The following is a 25,326-nucleotide window of genomic DNA, read 5'->3' as shown; positions in this document are numbered from 1 at the left end:
CGCCGCAGCTGCGGTCAGGTGACCGGGTCGCCTGACCTGCAGTGAGTCAGGGCGGGGGGCGGGGCTGCGCGGGCAGCTGCTTCTCGCCCTTGGCTCCTAATCCCCTTCCCGGGACCCTGAACTTGGGGCGACAAGGTTTTTGCTCTTCTCCGGGTGTCGGGCTCTTCTCTACTCGGATCGTGTCCTAGGAATGCCCTAAGTATGCCCGCGGGGGGAACTTTAGCCTAAGCCCGGGATTCTACTCCAAGACCTGCAAGTTGGCAGCTTGGCCGCCCTGCTCCTTGGATCTGCCTCCTCCTCTCACCGTCTCGTTTCTTCTCCCAGGATTGCGGCGGATTCGCCCCCCGGAGAGCTGACTGCCCTGGACGGCTGCTGACCTCTGGCAGAACTGAACCAAAATGTCCCCGGAATCTAAAAAGCTTTTCAACATCATTATTTTAGGAATTGCCTTTATGTTCATGTTCACCGCCTTTCAAACTTGTGGAAATGTAGCGGTGAGTTGGGGTCTGTGCTCCTTCCTTTGAAATGCCTGTCATAAGGCATTCCAAAAATGATAATCAACTCTCTGTCTAATAATGCGCTCAGGTTGCAGCTTTTATTCTGTTACCTACGCCTCCCCGTTTTCTACGATTAGGTTCTGTGCTTTCATGTGTCAGACGTTTCTTATCCAGGTGTTAGCCATGACCGTTAACTTCTCTGATTTGATTTGGGATTTGGATGTTGACCTATTTATGTTTTGTCTGTATTGACCACGTTAGTACCTAGAGAGTTAAGAGAAGAAACCTAAGGCCCGTTCCAGCTGGTTTTCAGTGTCGCCCTCCACCCTTTCATTGGTTTGCCTTCTGTTCTGTAGTCTTTTTTTTCTTCTCTCCTATTCAAATCTCAGTATTAAGTATTGGGCATCTTTGCGTTTTTATTTTATTCCAAGCACTTGGAGGCAGACTTTCTGGGGGAGGGGAGATTACAAAACGTTTCCGTTAATTAGTTTTGTCTCCCACACAGCAAACTGTCATCAGGAGCTTAAATAGCACAGATTTTCACGGCAGTGGATATACCAGGTATTGTACTGTATGATTGGTTTTACTCCGTATCACGTAGAAGTTGGTTAAATTTCATCAAAGTCACAGACAGTATAAAGTATTTAATTGGATTAGTGGTGATTGTGTTTCCTTCTCTGTATCTATTTAGGAGGGCTAATAGGAACAAGGTGATGAGTTTAGGTCTGATGTAGAATTAGACACTGGGTTTGAAATCCTGACTTCACAACTTGATTGCTGCTTTATCTTAGGAAGTTGCTTCTATGAGCCCAGTTTCCTTGCCCAGATTAATGCGTGTAAGGCACTTGGTTCAGTGGCAGGTACTTAGTAATCACTCAGGTATTGTCATAATTACATTTTCCCAATCCTAAACAGAGAATGTTTTATCCGATTCTTTTTTTTTTTTTTTTGCTTTTTAGAACCACACTTGTGGCATATGGCGGTTTCCAGGCTAGGGGTCCAGTCGAAGCTACAGCTGCTGGCCTCCGCCACAGCAACTCGGGATCCGAGCCGCATCTTTTTTTTTTTTTTTTTTTGTCTTTTTGCCATTTCTTTGGGCCGCTCCTGCGGCATATGGAGGTTCCCAGGCTAGGGGTCTAATCGGAGCTGTAGCCTCCGGCCTACACCAGAGCCACAGCAACGCAGGATCCGAGCCGCGTCTGTGGCCTACACCACAGCTCACAGCAACGCTGGATCGTTAACCCACTGAGCGAGGCCAGGGACCGAACCCGCAACCTCATGGTTCCTAGTCGGATTCATTTCTGCTCTGCCACAACAGGAACTCCTTTGTGATTCTTGAAACATTTGGTCTTCCTGTTTTTGTAGTTTTGTTTTATTATTACTTTTTTTTTTTCTTTTTAGGGCCACACCTACAGCATACGGAAGTTCCCAGGCTAGGGGTTGAATTGGAGCTGCAGCTGCTGCCCTATGCCACAGCTCAGGGCAGTGCAGGACCCTTAAACCACTGAGCAAGGCCTGGAGTTGAACCTGCATCCTTATGGATTCTAGTGGGGTTCATAACCTGCTGAGCCATAATGGAAACTCCTGTTTTTGTAATTTTATAATGGTTAATATACCATCATCAGGAGCTTTTAGATTTTTGTTAAGATGTTTGTTTAGTGCCAGTTTTGAGGTGGAGAAAATGAAGTGAAGAGACCCTCATAAGTGACTAGGCACATTGTGATTGAAGCTGGGAATGTAATCCATGCGTGTATATAAACACAAACTGACTTCATAACTTGTCTATGGTTAAATGTTAGGTTGTAATGTCCATTTTTTTTAAAGAGATTGATAATAATATTGCAGTTTTTTGTAATGCTGTTGTCGTCACGTGTATTGTAGAGAACAAATGAAAGAACATTTGATATTCGAGAGATTCATAAAAGCCAAAGAGTAATTTACTTTGGATGTATAAATAGCATCTAATAAATGAAACCAGGACTCTTGAAATGGTTTAAGCACATTTTGCTACAGGACAAATGTGCTGGGGGCTGGGTCAACAGTAGCCAAGTGAAACCATTGAGTTAAATAAATAAATTCTGGTTTAAGTGAGTTACAACTATGTGATCGTTATTTATAGTAGTGAAATTTCCTGCCGTTGTCAGGAGTGGTAGGCTAAGTTCGTAGAGCAGGCTGCTTGACTCGGTAGGGCCTCTGGAGTCAGATTAGCAGGAATGAGCTCCTGACTCTGCCATTGACCGGCTATCCAGCTGCACTTTTGAAAAGTTACACCCCCCCGTGATTCCGTTTTCTTTTCCCATAAAACGAGGCTCTAAATACATGGAGTTGTTAGGATTCAAGTAAAGTGGATATATGTCAGTTGCTTTTATAATTGACCAGTATGTTAAAAGTCAGAGGTTGGGAAGTTCCAGGATCTACTATTGTCACTGTAGCAGCTCTGGTCTTGCGGTGGCTCTGGTTCAATCCCTGGCCTGGGAACTTGGGTGCGTATCATGTGTGCAGCTGAAAAAAAACAACAACTTTAATATGACATTCAGTGGAAGGATATAATTGCAATTTTCTGACTAAAGAGTATGAATCCTTCTTCCAAAAAAAAAAAAAAAAAAAAACCCTATAGACTCTAAGTAAGTTTGAAAAAGTGAGCCCTTGAGTCAGTGCTTCAAGAACTTTGTTTTTTGTTTGTTTCCTTTTGTGTGTTATTTGTGCAGCATGGCAATTATTTACGGAGTGTTCTCTGCTTCAAATTTGATTACACCATCAGTGGTCGCCATTGTAGGACCTCAGCTGTCTATGTTTGCTAGTGGCTTATTTTACAGGTGAGTACTGTAATTTTCTTTCATTTCATTAGAACACCTTCAGCTTCTTTCAAGGACACAGCAGGAGTTCCCGTCGTGGCGCAGCAGAAACAAATCCGACTAGGAACCATGAGACTAGGAACCATGAGGTTGCGGGTTCGATCCCTGGCCTAGCCCAGTGGGTTAAGGATCTGGTGTTGCCGTGAGCTGTGGTGTAGGTCGCAGACGCGGCTTGGATTCTTCGTTGCCGTGGCTGTGGCGTAGGCCGGCAGCTATAGCTCCGATTCGACCCCTAGCCTGGGAACCTCCATATGCTGCGGGTGCAGCCCTAAAAAGCAAAAAAAGAAAAGGACACAGTATTCTTTTAACAGGAACTTGCTTAGTTGGATTGAATAGATTCTAGATTCGGCCCTCTGCTTGATGCTCGGGGATACCGTATTATTTTAATGTGATGGGATTTCTGTATATTTATATAGAAACATATAAAAAATGTATATTTTTATTTTACAATAAAAGCAGTACCCAAAAATCTCTTTCTGCCATAGTTGAAAAGAACTCATGAAATAGGGAGTTCCCGTCGTGGCGCAGTGGTTAACGAATCCGACTAGGAACCATGAGGTTGTGGGTTCGGTCCCTGCCCTTGCTCAGTGGGTTAACGATCCGGCGTTGCCGTGAGCTGTGGTGTAGGTCGCAGACGCGGCTCGGATCCCGCTTTGCTGTGGCTCTGGCATAGGCCGGTGGCTACAGCTCCGATTCAACCCCTAGCCTGGGAACTTCCATATGCCGCGGGAGCGGCCCAAGAAATAGCAACAACAGCAACAACAACAGACAAAAAGACAAAAGACAAAAAAAATAAAATAAAAATAAGAACTCATGAAATAATCTTATTTTGTATCAAGTTGACTTTTGGGAATTCAAACATAGTAACTAAAGTTTTCTTTCGAACATAGAACCACAGTCCCTCTGTGTGCTAAGCCCCCTCTTGTCAAAGGCCAATTATAAACCTTTGTTCAGTGCCTGAGTTTACCGATTTGAGACAGTAAATTAAGAAATGAGGGCGTTCCCATTGTGCCTCAGCGCTAACAGACCCACCTAGTATCTATGAGGATGCGGGGTTCAATCTCTGGCCTTACTCAGTGGATAAAAGGATCTGGCCTTGCCATGAGCTGTGGTGTAAGTTGCAGATGCGGCTTGGATCCTCAGTGGCTGTGGCTGTGGTCGTAGCTCTGATTTAACCCCTAGCCTGGGAACTTCCATGTGCTGCAGGTGTGGCCCTAAAAAAACCAAAAATAAAAAATTAAAATTAAAAAATGAATGGGTCACATTTGTCCTTTTTTTTTTTAAATACTGGAGAAACACAGGTTCAACACAGGTTGAATTTTTTTTTTTTTTAAGGGCCCCACCCACGGCATATGGAAGTTCCCAGGCTAGGGGTTGAATTGGAGCTGTAGCCACTGGCCTGCACCACAGCCACAGCCACACGGAATCCGAGACACAGCTGCAACCCACACCACAGCTCACGGCAACGCTGGATCCTCAACCCAGTGACTGAGACCAGGGATCGAACCCACATCCTCATGGATACTAGTCGGGTTCATTTCTGCTGAGCCATGATGGGAACTCCCTCCAGGTTGAATTTTGAAAGAGGAGAAGCCTCAGAATTGATTTCCTAGAAGGCATAATTGGCATTCTGTTTCAGGTATTGTTTGACTGTAATACGTTGACCTGTTATATTTTAGCATGTACATTGCCGTTTTTATCCAGCCTTTCCCGTGGTCCTTCTACACGGCCTCTGTTTTCATTGGAATTGCAGCCGCTGGTAAGCTTTTTGAGGTTTATTTTCTCTGTTTTCTGGCTCTTATCTAAGAGTGTCATTTATGTTTAGTCTGTAAAGTTAAGTGATTTCATTCCCTTGATAAACTTTCTGGTTTGAATTTTTAGTACTTTGGACAGCACAAGGAAACTGCCTGACGATAAATTCAGATGAGCACACGATTGGGAGAAACAGTGGAATCTTCTGGGCACTCTTACAATCTAGGTAATGATCCTTATGGTTTCGTCTTTCCTGTAATTTTTTTTTGTCACACCGTTTTTTAGATCTGTGTTGTGTTGACAGCCCAGATCTTCTTGTTCCATGAGTTCAGTTCCTAGGTGCACGTGGTCAAGATTTAAAATTTTATGGAATCGCTTAAAAACGTATGGACCTACCTCATTGGAGTTTATGGTTAATAAATGGGAAATGGTATTAACAACAGTGTATTTACCACCTGCTATATTTTAGGGACTACAGGCTCTGTACTTAATTTCCGTAATCCTCACAGCCTTCTGTTATAAGAAGGCATATTGTTCATTCTACAGATGAGATAACAAAGGCTTAAGCAGCTGATCCAATTATCTGGATTCCAAAGGCCACCCCTTCCCACCCAGCTACACCTGTTGACAATTAAATTTCCAAAGTGAGACTGAATAACTGTTTGGACACTGAACATATAGCACGTTATATATTTCCTAAGTAAAAAGCACCAACAAGAGTTCCCTGGTGCCCTGGTGGGTTAAGGATCCAGCTTTTTTTTTTTTTTTTTTTTTGGTCTTTTTAGGGCCACACCCACTGCATATGGAGGTTCCCAGGCTAGGGGGCTGATCAGAGCTGTAGCTGCCGGCCTACGCCAGAGCCACAGCAATGCGACCTACACCACAGCTCATGGCAACACCGGATCCTTAACCCACTGAGCTAGGTCAGGGATCGAACCCACAACCTAGTCGGATTTGTTTCCGCTGCGCCACCACAGAAACTCCCAGGATCCAGCATCTAAGCATTGTCATTGCTATGCTCCAGCCCTGCTGTGATGCGGGTTTAGTCCTTGGTCTGGGAATTTGTGCATGCCCTGGGGTGCAGCCAAAAAGACATTAAATAAATGGAAAATAAAAAGCAACAGGAGTTCCCTTGTGGGTGCAGTGGGTTAGGGATCCAGCATTGGTCAGGTTGGATCGCCGGCTCAGGAACTTCCACATGCCATGGGCATGGCCAAAAAATCAATAACTAAATAATAAAATAAGGAGCAACAGTAGTCAGTGTGCCACGGATTCTGCGTTGAGGAGTTACCCTCGTGACTCCTAACCACCTAAAATTTTGGTGTCCGTGGGGCTTAACAAATGCAAGTGTTGTACGGGGTTGTATATTAAGACCCGGGAGTGTCTAAGTGGAGTTCCCGTTGTGGCTCGGCGGAAACGAGTCTGACTCGTATCCGTGAGGACGCCAGAGCAGGTTTGATCCTGACCTTGTTCAGTGGGTTAAGGAGCTGGCATCTGGCGTGGCTGTGCGGTAGGCTGCAGATGCGGCTGGCATCTGGCGTGGCTGTGGCTGTGGTGTAGGCTGGCGGCTGCAGCTCCAATTCAGCCCCTAGCCTGGGAACCTCCGTATGCCTGGGGCGCAGCCCTTAAAAACAAAACAAAACAAAACAAAACAAAACAAAACACTGAGGTGTAAGTGATTTCTTCCCTTGGAAAATAAGCCAAATTATGATTAGATGCAGATAACTAAATCATGTTTTGTTTTTGCTTTTTAATCAGTTCTTAAAAATATGGGAGTTGAGAGGTAGGGTGGACTTGTTTCCGCAGAGTCATTCCCAGAGCTCCAGTAAGTCACACGTCTGAGAGTGAGTCAGGTCGTTGGAGGGTGGTTCTGAATCAGGCTGCGGTTATGTGGAAGGAGACGGGGTTCCATCGGGGTCGGTTGGGTTTTTCAGAAAGAGGATGAAGTCGATACTTTTAAATGATTTAGGGCAGGTAGATGCTTCTTTAATTATGTAGGCCTCTCTTTTTTTCACAAGTAATGGGGAAATTGTTTAAAACCCCACAAATATGAAAATAACTTTTCTACGTCTTCTCCCTCCTTTTCTTCCCCCAGCTTGTTCTTTGGAAATCTCTACATCTATTTTGCTTGGCAGGGGAAAACTCAGATATCAGGTTTGTTTTATTTGCTGTGCTTTATTGAGATACATTCAAAGCAAAATAGCAGCTCCACAAAGGTCCCCAATATTGCTTGGTTCAAAAATTGTTCTCATGTTGCTGTGGCTGGCAGTAGTAGCTCCGATTCGACCCCTAGCCTGGGAACCTCCATGTGCCGCAGGTGTGGCCCTAAAAAGCAAAAAAAAAAAAAAAAAAAAAAACTGTTCTCATGAACCTTGGTGCCTTAAATCCTCTCGGATTTTAGCTTTTCGTAATCTTTTCGCTTGGATTATGTTATTACACTAAGTACAGTTTATGACTGCAATTCGAGCAGCATGTTGGGTGTGAGGAAGATTCTGAATGCATTCGTTCTGATTGTGTCCCTATGCGTGTGTGTCTTCTCTTGGCTTGTGGGCACTTCTCTAACTGAGAGGCAGAGGGGCATGTCTCCCGTGTCTCCTTGTCCCAGTTTTATTGATGCGGTGGTGTAAATTTTTATGATGAAGTGTGCTGATGGTTATGAACACGCTCTGAACACGGGGCTACCTGTGGAATTATTTGCGCAGCCAGTGCCACTTGCTGTCTTCTTTCTCCTCCCTAGAGAGTGACCGGCGAACAGTGTTTATTGCCCTGACGGTCATTAGCCTTGTGGGGACCGTCCTTTTCTTTCTCATTCGGAAACCAGATTCTGAAAATGTCCTGGGAGAAGATGAATCTTCTGATGACCAGGACCTGGACGTCAACGAGTAAGAAGTTGGAAACGTTCCTTTCCATTTTAAACTGTGTTTTGAGTAGATCTAGTCTGGACCTACCCGCCTTTCATACCCTGATGCCCAGCATTGGGCAGACGTGTGGGAAAGTGTTAAAGCCAAAAGCCAACAGGTGGGCAGACGATAAAGGGGAATTGTCAGGGCAGAAGAAGGGGAGGAAGACAGACGGAGGCCGGGGAGGTCGTGAAAAGGTTTGGGCAGGATTTAAGTCCAATCCTAGGTCACCACGACACGCTGTGTGACCTTGGCCAGTGGCAGTGCTCCCCTTCGTTTCTCTGGGCCTCAGTTTCTTCATTCAGTTTGGCAGACCTCACGTGCATTTCGGTGTGTGAGCATGTGGGCTCATACCATTGAATAGAAAACAGTTCCAGGAGTTCCCGTGGTGGCGCAGTGGTTGACGAATCTGACTAGGAACCATGAGGTTGCGGGTTCGGTCCCTGCCCTTGCTCAGTGGGTTTGGGGATCTGGCGTTGCCGTGAGCTGTGGTGTAGGTTGCAGATGCGGCTCAGAACCCACGTTGCTGTGGCTCTGGCGTAGGCCGGTGGCTACAGCTCCGATTAGACCCCTAGCCTGGGAACCTCCATATGCCTCGGGAGCGGCTCAAGAAAAGGCAAAAAGACAAAAAAAAAAAAAAAAAAAAAAAACAGTCCACAGTTCCTGCATCTCTGATCCAGCCCTGAAATTTTCCGATCATGTGGTACAAGTGAGCGGCACAGCCGTCCGCTGTTGTCATGTGAGCCTGGGTTACACTCGTGCTCTGGTTGTCACCCTCATCTGTGCAGGTGGTTTTGCCCGCCGTTGTCCGTACAGGGAAACAGTGTATAGTCTTATTTTTCTAAAAATTGTAAGTTGTTATTTGAGCATATTTAAGTTTTTTTTACTTGCTTAATAAAAGTTGATTCTCAAATGTACAACAGGCCCCAAAACAACACCTCATTCCAGCCGTTGGTGGCAGCAGATGTTACCGCTGGAGATCCAGATGCATGAACAGGAATGAGGAGTTCCCTGGTGGCTCAGCAGGTTAAGATCTGGCATTGTCCATGCAGCTGGGTTCGATCCCTAGCCTGGGAGCTTCCACGTGCTGTAGGTGTGGCCAAGATGCATACCTGTGTACAGACATACGTGTGTACAGACATACGTGCATAAACAGAAACGGAAGTGACGCTCAGGACCGTCACTGCCCCAGGCGCAAGGGACAGCTTGCTGTTTCTAGATTTTTCTATTCCTCCTGTGGCCTCTTTCTGCTTTGGCTTGAATGTCTTATCTTCTTCATCCATCTCCTTGGCCTGGTTCTAGGGCTGCTTCTTGCCACCTTCAAGGCCAGACGTGGCATTTGCCGCCCTGTCCCCACTGGAAGCAGGAGCATGTTTCAATGATAAGTAAAACTATTTACGGAGTTCCTATTGTGGCTCAGCGATCATGAATCCAGTTAGTATCCATGAGGATGCAGGTTGGATCCCTGGCCTCGCACAGCGGGTTAAGGATCTGGCGTTGCTCTTAGCTCTAGTGTAGATCGATGATGCAGCTTGGATGCCGAGTTGCTGTGGCTGTGGTGTAGTTGGCATCTCCAGCTCCGATTTGACCCTTAGGCTGGGAGCTTTCATATGCTGCACATGTGGCCCTAAAAAGCAAAAAAAAAAAAAAAAAAAAAATTAAACTGTTTAAAACATCACAGATGATTTCTCTGGAGGTTATCATCTAGAATTGAAGAAAGGGAAATGAGAAATCTTCGCCACTCTTGTTTTGCTTTGTTTTTGAATTGATACATTGAGGAGCTTGCCTTACAGCGTTTTGCCTATTGATAAAAATTTTGGGAGTTGCTGTCGTGGCTCAGTGGACACGAATCTGACCATCTTCCATGAGGCGGCAGGTCCAATCCCTGGCCTTGCTCAGTGGGTTATGGCTCTGGCGTTGCCGTGAGCTGTGATGTAGGTCACAGACATGGCTCCGATGCTTCATTACTGTGGCTGTGGTGCAGGCTGGCATCTCTAGCTCTGATTTGACCCCTAGCCTGGGAACCTCCATATGCCGTGGGTGTGGCCCTAAAAAGACCAAAAAAAAAAAAAATTGCATCAAACTTTCTGTGCTACCTTTTTTTTTTTTGTCTTTTGTCTTTTTAGGGCCGCGCCTGCGGTATATGGAGGTTCCCAGGCTAGGAGTCGAATCGGAGCTGTTGCTGCTGGCCTACACCACAGCTCACAGTAACACCAGATCCTTAACCCACTGAGTGAGGCCAGGGATCGAGCCCACAACCTTATGGTTCCTAGTCAGGTTCATTTCTGCTGTGCCACCACGGGAACTCCTATGCTACTTTTTTAAAACCCCCAAAAGGACCTGAAATTCTCCAGTCATAGGATCATTAAGCGTTCAGAGTTTGTACTGTTCAAAGCAGAAGAGAGAGCTTTTTATATAAGTATACATGCGTATATATATCTGTATGTGTCGCATACGTATTTTTTTTTTAAGCTCAAACCAATAGTGTAACAGCCATCATTCAGCAAGCGTTAGGTATTGGTGCTGTGAAGACAGATATAGCCCATGCGCGTTCCCCAGGGACCTGGCTGCTGGACCGGATTAGGTACATGTGAGAAGGGGCAGTGCTCAGGTGCACCACCCGCCCAGGCTTTTTAGTGTTCTTGCCTCCTGATGTGTCTTTATTCTATATATAAGACCATGTGCCAGCCCTCTTCTGAACCAGGGGGAAGGGGCAGTGAACAAGAGAGAGGAATCCCTGTTCTCATTCTAGAGGGGAAGGTTGGCACTCCATGGGTGAGGAAAGAGCAGAGTAAGCGCAGGGAGTGTTGGCCAGACCCCCTCAGCCAGAGCGTGTGCGGATTTAAACGAAAATGTGAGGCTGTTTTTGTTCTCGTTTCCATCTGCAGGGGGAAAACTTTGTAATTTTTTTCTTTCCAGGTCTGCCCAGAACAATATGACAAAGGCAGTAGATGCATTTAGTAAGTATTTTCTGGGGGCTGAAGTTCAAGGAGTGTTTGTCTTCAGCATGTGCCTCCCCCTTTCCCTGGTGACTTTGGATGGACGATAGCCCGGTATTTTCATTTCCCCAGGTCTGCCGCTCTGAAATATGTTAGTCTTCTCAGGAAGTATCTCTGTAGTGGGGGGTGGGGGTGCCACTTACCTGCCCGAGGGCGTGTGTGCGGCGCCCGAGGAGGCAGCACATTTAGGAGCTGGGGGTGTACACGCGGCGTTGAGGACAGCGACCGTTTCTCGTCACTCCGTGGAGCAGACTGGCGTCCTTGGCTGGGGTGACCATTTACCCTCTCGAGGGCGGGACCTCCTTGGGTGTTTTATTTTGTTCCCACAGTTCTGAGTATCATGTAGCACGCATACGTATCATCATCTCCACGTTATAGCAGAGAAAGCTGAGGCTTAGAGAGGTTATTTGTCATCAGAGGCCTGGAAAGCCACACGCTGGCCTCTTCGGTGAGCCCGGGTTGGCCCAGGACCTTGAGCTTACGGGCCGCCCCGTCCAGGCGAGGCTGGATGCGGCCTCCCTGCTCCAGCCCTGACCCCGTCTCAGGGTGTCCTTGCTGGATACCGTGCAGACCTCGCCTCGACTCCTCTGTCAGATGAGACTAACGCAGGTCGGGCCTCGGCTCTCGTCCCAGAGCGGGTGGGTCGCTGGGTGTCGGGGTTGGCGGTAAGAGGATACTGGGCTGGCAGGTTCGAATGCGGAGAAAGAAGGCAACAGCCAGAGATGAGGCCTGTGAGCTGCTACAGGGCGAGAGATGTCCATTTAGGTGATGGTTCCTGGCAGCAGGGGAGCGTTGTGAGGTCGTGAGGTGGCAAAGAGAAAGGAAAGAGAGTGTCCAAGCCTGAATTTGTCCGTGAGCCATTGTTTCATTTGTTATTTAATCGTGACGTTCCTTCCGTTGGTGCTAGAGTAGGTACAGAAAGGGTTCTTGTTTATCTGAAAGGCACTTGAGTCCTGACGTGGCTCAGTGGAAACAAATATGACTACTATCCACGAGGACACAGGTTCGATCCCTGGCCTCGCTCAGTGGGTTAAGGATCTGGCGTGGCTGCAGGCTGAGGCGTAGGCCGCAGATCCGTTGTTGCGGTGGCTGTGGTGTAGGCCTGCGGCTTTGATTCGACCCCTGGCCTGGGAACGTCCATGTGGCTGGGAAAAAAAATTTAAAAAGTAAGAAATTAATTTAGTAGAGGAAAGCCTTTCATGTAGTTCTGCCAACCCGTGAGGGAAAGGAGTGCTCTTTGGTTACCTGGACTATAAGATGCCAGTCTCTCAGAATGTTCTGATGCAGTTAAAATGGTCAGGGGAGTATTTACAGTACATGGGCAAGAACTGTCATCAGCAGAAGGAAAAGCATGCGTACTCCAGGAGAAAATGGGGATATTATAATGACCAAAGTCTGCAGGAAACGCAACTTGAGCTTTCTATCAAATTTCATGTATTGTTTTTTTTCTTTTTTAGGTTCACACCCGCAGCATATGGAGGTTCCCAGGCTAGGGGTCTAATTGGAGCTGTAGCCGCCAGCCTACGCCAGAGCCACAGCAACGCCTTTCTATCAAATTTCAAAAGGTAAAAATAATTCTCAGGAGTTCCTTGGTGGCTCAGCAGGTTAAGGACCCGGGTTGTCACCGCGGTGGCTTGGGTCACTGCTGTGGCACGGGTTTGATCCCTGGCCCAGGAACGTGCCACAGGTGGGGCCAAAAAAAATAAAAAATTCTTCGTATATGAGGCGAAAGTACCTAACGTGCCTGCGATCTCTCGGCCAAGAATATACACTTGGTTCACTTTCTGAAGAGTGGTTTGTCAGTACGTATCAAAAGCCTTAAAAATGTTTATACCTTAACCCCAGCAATTCCACTGATAGGATTATCCTCAGGAAATTGTTAAGGATTTTTGTCCAGATGTAACTACTGTTTCCATTAGTGAGAAAGGGGAATAATTTAAATATTCAACTATGAGGCTTTAGTACATCGAGATCACTACAAATGTTAGAAAATGTTTTTGTCACGTGAAAACAAAAAATAGTATATGTAGTGAAATTGGTTTTTCCTTTTGAAAAAGCATAGCGAAGGTCTCGGAGGAGACCCGTTAAGGTGTCTGGTAATGATTTTGTCCCTTAATAGCGCAGCTTTATTGAGACGTAATTCACACACTGTAAGGTCACCCATTCGAAGTGCGTAATCCAGTGGTGTTTGGTATATTCACAGAATCACGCAGCTGTTGCTACAGTCAGTTTTGGAATCTATTCCTCACCCCCAGAAGGATCCCTGCAGCCCTCAGCAGTCACTTCCATTCCCCCCGCAACCCCTACCCCTAACGCTCAGCACTTTCTGTCTCTAGACTTGCCTGTACTGGACATCTTATGCCAGCGGAATCATACGGCACGTGGTCTCTAGTGACAGATTTCTTTTCCTCAGCACAGTGGTTTCAGGGCTCATCCGTGTTACAGCACGTTTACACAGTTTGGGTTCTGCGTTTTAGGGATCATGAGTAATGAGCATTCACATACATACCTGGGAGTAGTGGGATTGCTGGCTGTGTGGTGTGTCTATGTTAAATCTTCTTATTTTATTTATTTATTTATTTATTTTTAAAAATTTATTTCTTAGGGCTACACCTGAGGCATATGGAGGTTCCCAGGCTAGGGGGGTGTCAAACCAGAGCTAGAGCTTCTGGCCTACCCCACAGCCGCAGCAACGTGGGATCTGAGCTTCGTCTGCCACCTACACCACAGCTTAGAGCAAAGTCGGATCCTTAACCCACTGAGCGAGGCTGGGATTAAACCCGTATCCTCATGGATACTAGTCAGCTTCGTTTACACTGCACCGCAGTGGGACCTCCTCTGTGTTACATGTTTTAGGAACTCCCAGATGGCTTCCCAAAGTGGCTGCACCATTTTATGTTCCCCCCAGCCACGTACGAGGGCTCCAGCTTCTCCACAGCCTTGTTGTCTTTTGACTCCACTGATCCTAGTGGTTGTGGTTGTCAAGCTGTATCTTCTGGCTTTGACTTGCTCTTCCCTCGTAGCTAAGCCGTTGAGCATATTTCCATATGCTTGTGTTCCATTTGCATCTCTTCTTGGAGAAATGTCTGCTCAGATCCTTTGCCCATCTTTAAGTTGGGTTGTCTTTTTATTATTGAGTTGTAAGGGTTCTTTTTATATTCTAGATAAAAGTCCTTTGTACATGAAAAATCGATGCAAAGAAGAGGAGAAAACGTTTGCAAATGACTACATCTTTGGGTTGATTTTTCATTTTCTTGATGGTATCTTTTGAATCACATAAGTTTTTGATGAAGTCTGATTTATCTATTTTATCCTTTTTTTTTTTTTTTTTTTTTTTTTTTTTGGGGACGCACATGGCCCAGGAGGCCAGGGATCGATCTGAGCTGCAGCTGCAGCCTGCACCGCAGCCGCGGCAACGCCAGATCCTTAACGTGCTGTCCCTGCCCCAGACCTTCCCAAGCGCCATGGGCGTGGCCAGAAAAGTGCGGTTTCTGGGAATGCATTTTCCACTGCAGAGCTCAACTGAGTTGAGCAGCGTAGAAGTAAATATTAAAACGATCAGCAGCAAAAGGGCAGAACTAAAGTGTCAGTCCTCAGGGCCAGAGAATGAGAACTTCAGGAAGTAGCATCCCAGCTTCCTTGTGGTCAAAGGGCTTCCCCGCTTGGTTCTGACCTTGAGGCCAGCCTTGACCGGACCTGACAGTTGCTTAGGGAGATCGGACTTTGCCAACTGATGACCCCCTCAGCAGCCTAATCTTTAGTCAAGTCTGTTGACGCATTCTCCGGTCTTGTTTGAGTCTGTTTCTTTTCTCTTTTTCGTGTTTGGTTTGTTTGTTTGTTTTTCTGAGAGTTGGAGAACGTATTGGAGAAAACACAACTCTATAGAATATATTTAAGCAGTTGCAATCAACGTTTTATTATAGAGCAGATATAGTTGATACCTTAAGCATTTTAATCTGAATCATTAACTTCTGTCCTATTGGTTGTGTTTACTGAGCTTATTGACAAGGGGTGTTTTGGTTGAGTAAATGTTTTAGAATTTTTGATTGATTGAAATATTGTTAAGTATTTCTAATTTTTTTTTTTTACAGAAAAGTCTCTTAGGTTATGTGTTACCAAGGAGATGCTCCTTCTTAGCGTGACAACCGCTTATACAGGTAATGGGATTAAGTATATAGTTTTGGTTTTCTGTGGCTGCCGAATGACAAGGCCCGAAAACAACACCTGGGCTCAGTGGTTTTTCTCAGGTAGCTTCGTGTGTGTGTGTGTGTGTGTGTGTGTGTGTGTGTGTGTGTGTGTGTGTGTCTGAAGACCCAAGCTGGGTCTCTCTCTCCGGGTGTCTCAGCAGCGACGTGACCCCTCCCACGTGAGCCCCTCCTCCTGACCCAGCAGCATAGCCAGACTTCTTAGTGGCCCAGGGCTCCACAACGGGCAGAAGGAGAAGTGACCAGACCGTAAAGCTTGGGCCTGGCGCTAGCCCAGCACCCCTCCCACTGCATCCCGGCGCCGGCGAAGGCCAATCATAGGGTCAGCCCAGATTCAGTGTGGGAGGATCTGGTACAAGGGTTTCAAAACCCGCGGCAGGGTTCATCCCCACCAGGAATTTCAGGGCAAAGTGGACTACTGCAGAGAATAATCATGAATAAAGTCACTGTAACTTCGTGTGGTTTAAGATATTTCCAATGAGGGAGTTCCCGATGTGGCTCAGCGGTAAAAACACAACTTGGTGTCCATGAGGAAGCGGGTTCTATCCCTGGCCCCGCTCGGTGGGTTAAAGACCTGGGGTTGCAGTGAGCTGTGGGGTAGGTCACAGACTCGGCTGAGATCTGGCAGTGGGCTGTGGTGCAGGCCGGCGGCCACAGCTCCAATTAGACCCCAGGCCTGGGCACTCACATATGCCATGGGTGCAGCCCTAAAAAGAAGGGGAAAAAAAAAAAAAAGACGTTTCTAATGAAATGGAATGAGTTAGGTGGCTTCCCACTGATAATATGTGATGCTACTACTCTTAGGCCCTAAGGAAGCTGATTTCCTTATAAAAATTGCTGTTAGGTGCCTGTTACTCCTTTTGCCTGTACAGCTGACCCTTGAACAACAAGGGCGTGGCGGGGGGTGCTGACCTCCCTGCAGTTGAAAATCTGCGTCAGCCCTTCGTACCCGTGCTGCCTCATCTGCAGATTCAGTCAACTGCACACCCTGTAGGGTTCAACTATTTGTGCTTCGAAAGTAGAAACATCTTATTTTTAGGGGAAATAGAATCAGTATTACACGTCTTCAAAATTCAGTTAGGGTTTTATAGCCTTAAGGAATCAGGTCTTCGACTGATGTGCTCAAATTTTTTTACTCTCACTTTTAAATTTCTTTTCCTGGGAAAATGTTTAATTGGAATTTTTGCCTCTAAGCAGAAATGGAGAGTAGGTGTTGGTTTCTGAAGCACACATTTCTTTTTCCTTAGAGAACTATAAATAAGGACAGTGAGCCGGTGTTACAAGTTGGTGTTAGTTTTGCCCTCTGTCCATTCCCTGTCTCCACGCAGTGAGCAGTTTTAACATAAGGATGTCTTTGCTTATTTGAATTGTACGTTTTTATCTGAAATACGCTTTATCGGACAGCTGCATCTTGTGGCTAGCTGCATTTCATCAGTTACGTCGTGTAAAATTGCTCTGCTGGGCGAGAAGCAATTTAGCCTGAAAGAATTCTGTGTGATATATGTACGGGGCACATGCTACTAGACATGACGTAAAACTGAGAGAGGGAGGCTACATTTTTTTCCGTGTTAAATCCAGAGCTTTATCATCCACAGTTGGGTGAACTGGAGGATGGGGAGTCTTGGATGCAGAGGGGTATTGGGGGACTTGAGCATCTGTGGATGTCGGTACCTGCAGCAGGGCCCTGGGGTTAATTTAAATCTGACTTTGCCCTGCAGGTGTGGAAATGACTTTCTTCTCTGGTGTGTATGGAACCTGTATTGGCGCTATAAATAAATTTGGAACAGAAGAGAAAAGCCTCATTGGACTTTCTGGCATTTTCATCGGCATTGGAGAAATTTTAGGTAGGTTTAAAAAAAAAAAAGTTTTTGCATTAAATCGGTTTGTTATAGCTGTGTAGAAACTTGAAGCGTAGTTCACCTCGGGGACTCAATATCTAGCCCCTCTTCCCTCCCCTGAGACTGGGGGGTGGGGTGAAAGTTCCAACCTTCTAATCAAGGCTGGGTCCGTCTGGCAACTGGCCGCCACCCTGACTATGTAGGGCTACCCCCAGACCCCCTCAGGAATCGCCTGAGGAGCATAAGCTGTGCAGTTGGAAGGGACGCCTTATGGGTAAGAGCCTTGCCTTTCACCGAGGAAATTCCTGGAGCGTTAGGAGCTCTGCCAGAAGGCGAGGGGAGAGGACAAGGCAGAGACAAGCCCTGCTTTTATTATAACACACTAGTTACTCCTTACTCAGGAGTAGTCTGCTCAGTCCTTGCGGTGTAGTGGGTGTTGGGTCGCATATGAAGGACTTAACCAGTTCAAGTATTTATTGTGAATCCACTGTGTGAACAAAACACGGAGCTTTTATTCTTAGGGAAAAATACAGACAGTAAAAAAAAACCAAAAAAAAACCAAAACAGGACCCTTAGAGCGCCGCACAGCGATGAGCACGATGGAGAAAGCAGGCTTTGGAATACCTGTGTTCCCTGGTTCATCGCCAGCGCCCAGATCAGCGCCGGATATGTGTGTATGTGTGTGAACACACGGTCCACTGACAGTGCCTGGCCTCATGGCTCTGCTTATGCAGACATCTGCAGCAGTTCTGGTGGAGTGTTTTTTTCTTTATAACTTTATTGAGATAGAATTCACATGCCGTGTGATTCCCCCATCATGGAGTTTCCCTTGTGCTCAGTGGGTTAAGAACCCAGTTTGTATCCACGAGGACGTGGGTTTGATCCCTGCCCTCGCTTGGTGAGTTAAGAATCTGGCGTTGCCGCAAGCTGCCGCGTAGGTCGCAGACACGGCTTGGATCTGGCATCTGGCATTGCTGTGGCTGTGGTGTAGACCAGCAGCTGCAGCTGTCATTTGACCCCCTAGCCTGGGAACCTCCATATGCCGCGGGTGCATGTGAAAAAGTAAAAAGTAAAAGATAAAAAGTGAATAAGGTATTTTTGGTATGTTCACAGGGTTGCACAGCTGTCTCTACAGCCTAATTCGTGAACATTTGTGTCACCCTTCTCCAGTCAACGGCTAATCTGCTTTCTGTAGAGACTTGCTTATTCTGGGACATTGCATGTAAACGGGGCTGTACAATCTGTGGTCTCTTGCGTCTGGCGTTTTTCACTTGGCACAGTGTTTTCAAGGTCCTCCCGTGGTGTGGCCTGGGCATCAGTATTCCGTCTCTTTTTATTACCAAGTAACACTCAGCTCTGTGGGTTCTACTGCTTAGATTGTGTTTATCCTTCCATCATCTCATGGACTTTTGGGTTGTTCCCACGCTTTGGCCATCATGGATAATGCTACTGTGAACATTTGTGTGTAGTTTCCGTGTAAACATGTGTTTTCATTTCCCTTGGACATAAACCTGGGATTGGAATTGCTGGGTCGGGTGGTATCTCTTTTGTATTTCTCTTCATGGTGGGTCCTCTTGTCCTGCTTCTGTGTAAGCCTGGTAGTATTGTGGATTCTAGACCTGGTGAACCTGACCTTGTCAGGTGATGTATGTCTTTCTTTCCTGTTAATGTTCTTTTTGTTTGTTTGTTTTTTGTCTTTTGTCTTTTCAGGGCTGCACCCACAGCATGTGGAGGTTCGCAGGCTAGGAGTCAAATCGGAGCTGTAGCTGCCGGCCTACGCCAGAGCCACAGCAACACAGGATCTGAGCCACATCTGCAACCTACACCACAGCTCACGGCAACGCTGGATCCTTAACCCACTGAGCAAGGCCAGGGATGGAACCTGCAACCTCATGGTTCCTTGTTGGATTTGTTTCTGTGGTGCCACAACGGGACTTCTTCCTGTTAATGTTCTTGAGCTCTGTTCTTGGATAAAGTTAGTTCATGGACTTGGAAAGAGTGTGATTGTTTTAGGTCTTGCTTTTAAAGTGTGTGGGACAGGACCAGAGTAGTGCTGAGACCAGAGCTGATTATCCCTCCCGCAACCCCCACCCCCACCCCCCACCCCCCACCCCCGAGGGGAGGCCCTTCAGTGACACCCGGTGCCTGTGAATAGTCAGATTTCCAGTCTGGCCAGTGAGGCCAGGCTGTATCCCAGCCCAGGGCGGGGCGCGAATACCTGTGATTCTCTGGGAAGGTTCTTTCCTGGCCTCTGCTCACTTACTGATGGCGTGTGCCGACCTGCAGCCTCTCCCTGTCTGGGGAACTTGGCCCTTGGACCCCCAGACCTGCAGCGCTGTCTCCTCGGCTCAGCGATGCTGCCAGGCTCCACCTGCCTCTCGGTCAGCCGGGGCAGGTGTGGGCCGCACCTCAGTTGTTTGCTGCCCTTTGTCGCCTGATAATCTGTGTCTTTGAAACCATTGCTTTGTGGTTTTGGTGCCTTTTTTAAGGCAGGAGGTAAATTCAGTCCCTCTTATTCCATCTTCCCTAGAAGTCTCTTCCAATTTGGAAACTTATTTCTGTGCCAACAGTTATTTCTTATTTTGTATATTCATGCTTTTCCCCTTGGTTAAATTAGCTATTGGTTTGTCCATTTAGTGTTTTTTTTTTTTTTTTTCAGAGAACTAAGATTTTTTTTTTTATTGCTCAGTGATTTTATTACATTTGTAGTTGTACAACGATCATCACAATCCAATTTTATAGCATTTCCATCCCACGACCCCAGGGCATCCCCCCACCTCCCACCCTGTCTCCTTTGGAAACCGTAAGTTTTTCGACGTCTGTGAGTCAGTGTCTGTTCTGCAAAGAAGTTCATTGTTTTTCAGATTCCACATGTAAGTGAGAGCATTTGATGTGGGTGTCTCACTGTCTGACTGACTTCACTTAGCATGAGAATTTCTAGGTCCATCCATGTTTCTGCAAATACCATACTTTCTTTGCTTTTAATGGCTGAGTAATATTCCACTGTGTATCTGGACCACATCTTCTGGATCCACTCCTCTGTCCATGGACATTTAGGTTGCTTCCATGTCTTGGCTGTTGCGAATAGTGCTGCAATGAACAGTGGAGTCCATGTGTCTTTTTGAGTCATGGTTTTCTCTGGGTAGATGCCCAGGAGTGGGATTGCTGGATCAAATGGTAATTCTACTTTTAGTTTTCCAAGGAATCTCCATACTGATTTCCACCAGCAGTGTAGGAGGGTTCCCTTTTCTCCACACCCTCTCCAGCACTTATTTGTAGACTTTTTGATGATGGCCATTCTGGCTGGTGTAAGGTGGTGCCTCGTCGTGGTTTTGCTCTGCATCTCTCTAATGATGCGTGATGTTGGACATCTTTTCATGTGTTTTTTGGACGTCTGTATGCAGAGGACTAAGATTTTGATTATTAACTTGATCTTGGATCTTCCTGTTCTCCATCTCGTTGATTTTGTAGGTGGAAGCCTCTTTGGCCTGCTGAGCAAGAATACTCGTTTTGGTCGGAATCCAGTCGTGCTGTTGGGCGTCCTGGTGCATTTTCTAGCTTTCTATTTAATATTTCTCAACATGCCTGGGGATGCCCCCATTGCTCCTGTTGAAGGAACGGATAGCAGTGCCTACATCAAACCCAGGTACAGTGACTGTCCTTTCCCAGGGACTTAGGGGAGGGCGGGAGGCAAAGGATGGCTTGAAATTGAGCCTGGAGCAGTTCATCCTCTTCTGGAAGGGTCTGCAAGGTCAAATCCAGGATTCGTAAGGTTGTCTTTGTAAGCTCATCTGTCAAGGGTTCGTGGAGCCGGAGGGAGTTCCCGTAGGAACTCAGAGAGAACCCCAAGCTATTTTTGTAATTGTTGGCTTTAACCTACCTCGTCTTGACATCTTTCTCTTGATTTGTGAGGGAGCACGTGAGTATCCGATTTGGTTCTGTATCCCTGCCCTTCGAGCAGGGAAGTCTCTCGAAGTTGGGCCTTGAAGAGCAGTGAGGAGCAAGGGAGGGCCTGCCGGCCGGGCCACCACCCAGTCCTTTCACCGTGAACACATCACCTCCCAAGGGCGTCACAAATGCAGGCGCTTGTGTCGAGACCCTCAATCCAAGGGCAGCCCTGCCCCCAACGCACTGTTTGCTTCCCCAGTAGTTAATAGACCAGCGACTGCTGGACGGTGACAGGGAGTGCGGTTGAGCCTAAGTTCTTACTTCGTAAATTCCAGTATTGATTCATTCTTGTTTCGTAGCATTTAAAACTTGACAGTAAGTTACTTTTGTGGGCAAGTTGCTTTTACATTTTAAATGACTAAAGAATGTTGTCCATACTCACTCTAAATTAATGTTTATGTCATTCAGCAAAGAAGTTGCCATCTTCTGCAGCTTCCTGTTGGGTCTTGGAGACAGCTGCTTCAACACCCAGCTGCTCAGTATCTTAGGTTTTCTCTATTCTGAAGACAGTGCACCAGCTTTTGCAGTCTTTAAATTTGTACAGGTAACCTTTTCCTTAGATTGTGTTGAAAGCTCGGTCCTTTTTTTTTTTTTTTTTTTTTTTTTTAACTGCTTTAACTTCATTTTCTTAATGTTTCTTACATGAAAGTCAAGGACAGCCTTTAAAAGGATTTATGATTAGAATTAGGAAGCAGTGGAGTTCCCATTGTGGCTCAGTGGGTTAAGGACCTGATGTTGTCTCTGTGAGGATGGGAGTTCAATCCCTGGCCTCACTCAGTGGGTGAAGGATCTGGCATTGCTGCAAGCTGTGGCAGGGGTTGCAGATGCGGCTCAGATCAGGTGTTGCTGCGGCCGGGTGGTAGGTCCAGGAACCTTCCTTACTCCACAGGTATGGCTGTTAAAGCAACAAAAAACCAAAAAGACGGAGGGAGTGAGGGAGCAGTGAGTAGTGTGGTTTTTCCACCCCTCACTCGTATCAGAGCTTTTAGTGTTGTGGCTTCTGGGTCTCCGCCTTCCTTCCTCGGATACCAGCATTCACAGTCTGTGTATAACACGGGAATTTCGGGCTGTTCAGGCATGTTATTTTCTTGTTTTACTTGTTTTCGCACTGCTCTTTCAAGAGCATAGGCTGTAGCTTCCTGGATGGTTCCCAGCTCTCAGGGGCGGCTGTGCTGCCCGTCTGTGAGCTGGGGTGGGCCAGGTGCTGGCTCGGGGCAGGAGGAGCAGAGGGCACCGCGGGGCCTGGGAAGCCGTGGGGCAGGGGGCGCGGGCGCGGCTGGGTCGCCCGTGTGCGTGTTGTGATTTGTTTTGTCTCGTTTCTCCGTAGTCCATTTGTGCAGCCGTGGCGTTTTTCTACAGTAACTACCTTCTCCTTCATTGGCAACTCCTGGTCATGGTGCTGTTTGGGTTTTTTGGAACAATTTCCTTCTTCACCGTGGAGTGGGAAGCCGCTGCCATTGTGGCCCGGGGCTCCGACTACCGAAGCATCTGACGGAGGAGGAGCCCGGGGGAGGCGGCCGAGACCGCGGGCCCGAGCGCCGGGGCTGGAGGCGGAGGCCGGCGTTCGTCTTCACCCCACTCGGGAGGGTGGTCCGGCCAGAAGGGCCGGCGCGGGACTGCGAAGTCTGCCAGAGCTGGTCTTCAGGTTTGCAGGTGCTTGTTTCAGACGCCTCGAACAAGGGAGGCTAGTGCTGTCGCTTGTCATTGTGCGAAGATGCCGGTTTTCAGTGCATCTGTGTCTCAGTTCCTCGTGACCATGGCACAGAATGTCCGTGTTTCCTCTGCCCTCCTGTTCTCCTTGAAAAATCATGCTTTGATCGAAACGTCCAGGCCCTGTGTCCTATAGAGACTCTGGCCGCGTGTGGCGGTAGGTTACTGGGTAATAGAGGCACCTGCCATCCCACCCGTGTCTGGAAGTGACATCTAAAGAAATTGTTGGGAGTTCCCCTTGGTGGCACAGTGGGTTAAGGATCTGGCGTTGTCACTGCAGCGGCGAGGGTTCAGTCCCTGGCCCGGGAACGCCCACGTGCCTTGGGCGCGGCCAAAAAAGAAAAAAATAATAATAAATCATGCAACCCTGAAGTGGAATCTTTGAAAAGGATTGCACATTCTTTCGCTTTCAGTGTTTTGCCTGATAAGTTTTCTTACCTTAGGGTTCACAGCAAGGGAGGGGCCCATCAAGTGTTGGAAAATGAGCTGAAAGTTGTCTCCAGTTTTAAAAATAGACACCTACCATGTGCGCGTGAACAAAAGCACGTTTGAGGAAAAAAAACAGCACAGTTACTGGGGGAGGAGTTTTGCTCGTATTTTTCCTAGAGGATGGAACGCACTGAGGAGAAACCCCCAGCACCTGTCAAGAGGGCCGAGCTCTGCTGGCAGGTGGACAGCACTTGTGTCTCTCCTCACAGCAGCACCGTTCCGGTCACGTGCCCGGGAATGAAGTGAAACTGCTGGGCGAGAGGTTTAGGTGGAAATCTAACTTGAATCCATCGGAAGAGCTGCAAACGATTTTTTTTAAATCGAGGTATAATTCAGAAACCATAAAATTCACCATTACGAAGTATACGATTTAATGGGCTTTGTAGTATATTCCCTGGGTAGTGCAGCCGTCACCGTTTTCTATTCTACAACAGTTCCGCCGCCCCAGAAGGAAACCCCGTGCCCTCAGTGGTCACTCCCCGGCCTCTGGCTGGCACTGGCCGGCAGTAGTCTGCTTTCCGTCTCTCTGGATTTGCCTATCTGGACATTTCACAGAAGTGGGAAAGCTCATTTTTGAAAGTGGTAATTAACTACAAATGAAGAGTTTTATGGCAAAGTAAATTTAACCAAGAAGATAGCATTATTTTGTTTTCCATTGTTTTTCAAAAACCTGCCAGAAATTTAGAAATTTTGTGGCATGTGACTTTCAGACTTGATGGCAATGGCAGGGAGTCGGAAAACGCTGGAGTTGGCTAGAACCCTGCGAGAAATGTCGCCCGTACGGGACACTACACTCTTTTGCCCCAAGTTGTAAGGGTTTTGCTTTTCTTGACGTTGAGATAAACTCAGTTGCCAGTTGACCTTATGTAAATAATTTGGAAGTGCTATTTCAGAATGCAGATGATTTTATTATCTCTTTAAGCACGTCACTGCTTATCCAGGTGTATTCGTTTTCTATCACGGTATAAATAAATTGCCCCAAAGAGTAGCGATTTAAAACACCATCTATGGGAGTCCCCACTGGGGTACAATGGGTTAAGCCCCTGACTGCAGTGACTCAGGTCGCTGTGGAGGTGTGGGTTCAATCGCCAGCCCAGTGCAATGGGTTAAAAAGGATCCTGCGTTGCCAACTCCAAGGTCACAAATCCAAGGTCACAGCCTGAGTTGGATTTAACCCCTTGCCCAGGAACTTACATATGTTCTGAGCGCGGCCAGAAACAAACAACAACCAAAACAACACCGCCTGTGTATTCTCTCGCAGTTTCTGTGGGTCTGGGGTCTGTATGTGGCTGAGCTGGGTCCTCAAACAGCTGCACTCAGGGTGTTGGCTGGGCTCACCCCGGGGAGGCCCGGCGTCTCCACTTACTGGTCCTTGGCAGGAGCTGGTTCCTCGAGGCCTGTTGGACTGTGGGTCTTGTGTCCCATGGCTGCTCTCAGGCAGCACGAAGTATGGCAGCTGTCCCCCAGCAGAGAGAGCACGTGAGAGCAAGAGCCCAAGGAAAGTGCCAGCAGGTCTCCGGACACCGACTTTCTTAACTTACCTTGAACGTGACAGCACATGCCTTTTGCTGTATTCTCTTTACCAGTTGCGGGTCACTAGGTCCCGGCCCCGATCGGGGGGGCGGGGGGCTCACATGGGAGGGAGTGGGAGGATCAGGAGGGGATCCTGGGGAGCTCCCAAGGCTGCTGTCCCGCATCTCAGCTGAGCGCCGGGTCCCGCGTTCCCGTGTCGCTCGTCTCCCAGGCCTGGGCTCCCTTTGCTCGTGATGGGAGGCAGACGTGACATAGCCTCTGTTAATGCCACTGAGTCCCTTCACCAAGGCAGCCGGAGCCCCCTGTCACCACCGGTGGGCTTCCTGGCGGCTGTCGTCAGAGGGGATGTGAAGTGAGTGACGTGGGTCCGGCCGGCAGGCTTCCTCCCATTGCTCCGAGAGATGTTCACGCGAAGTGCTGTGCTCACGTTTTGTGTTTTGGGGGTTTTGATTTGTTTTTTACTCCGTTTTTGTGTCTATAATAGTATTGCCCCTGGTGGACTTGTTATTGGACCAGTAACACTAAGTTCATCTTTTAGATTTATATCATTATTTGAGTTAACGGTGAAATGTGCTGATGAAATAAAGAGTTTACTTTTCA

At 47.3% G+C, this 25,326-nt stretch overlaps 1 protein-coding gene across 4 annotated transcripts in view; it reads left to right on the top strand.

Annotated features, from left to right (window-relative positions):
• MFSD11 (major facilitator superfamily domain containing 11) overlaps nt 1–25,326 on the top strand; it is a 25,767-nt gene extending 441 nt beyond the window's left edge. The window contains exons 1-15 of one of the 4 annotated variants that reach the window (XR_002336976.1): nt 37–199; nt 325–494; nt 1,003–1,058; nt 3,206–3,313; nt 5,032–5,111; nt 5,234–5,330; nt 7,200–7,258; nt 7,842–7,986; nt 8,928–9,030; nt 10,924–10,964; nt 15,095–15,160; nt 16,927–17,052; nt 20,518–20,692; nt 21,403–21,538; nt 22,322–25,326. Coding sequence is in view for 2 of the 4 variants with exons in the window: in XM_021066560.1 (XP_020922219.1) it covers nt 399–494; nt 1,003–1,058; nt 3,206–3,313; nt 5,032–5,111; nt 5,234–5,330; nt 7,200–7,258; nt 7,842–7,986; nt 10,924–10,964; nt 15,095–15,160; nt 16,927–17,052; nt 20,518–20,692; nt 21,403–21,538; nt 22,322–22,486 (1,350 nt within the window). In the remaining 2 variants the exon portion in view is untranslated. Of the gene's footprint in view, nt 1–36; nt 200–324; nt 495–1,002; nt 1,059–3,205; nt 3,314–5,031; nt 5,112–5,233; nt 5,331–7,199; nt 7,259–7,841; nt 7,987–8,927; nt 9,031–10,923; nt 10,965–15,094; nt 15,161–16,926; nt 17,053–20,517; nt 20,693–21,402; nt 21,539–22,321 lie in introns of those variants that run through there. The other 3 variants (XR_002336977.1, XM_021066559.1, XM_021066560.1) reach the window with 3 other exon arrangements.

Source organism: Sus scrofa, chromosome 12 (genome assembly GCF_000003025.6).
Source record: "Sus scrofa isolate TJ Tabasco breed Duroc chromosome 12, Sscrofa11.1, whole genome shotgun sequence".
Classification (NCBI taxonomy): domain Eukaryota; kingdom Metazoa; phylum Chordata; class Mammalia; order Artiodactyla; family Suidae; genus Sus; species Sus scrofa.
Note: the sequence above shows the minus strand (reverse complement) of the source record. Positions and strands in the feature narration are given on the sequence as shown.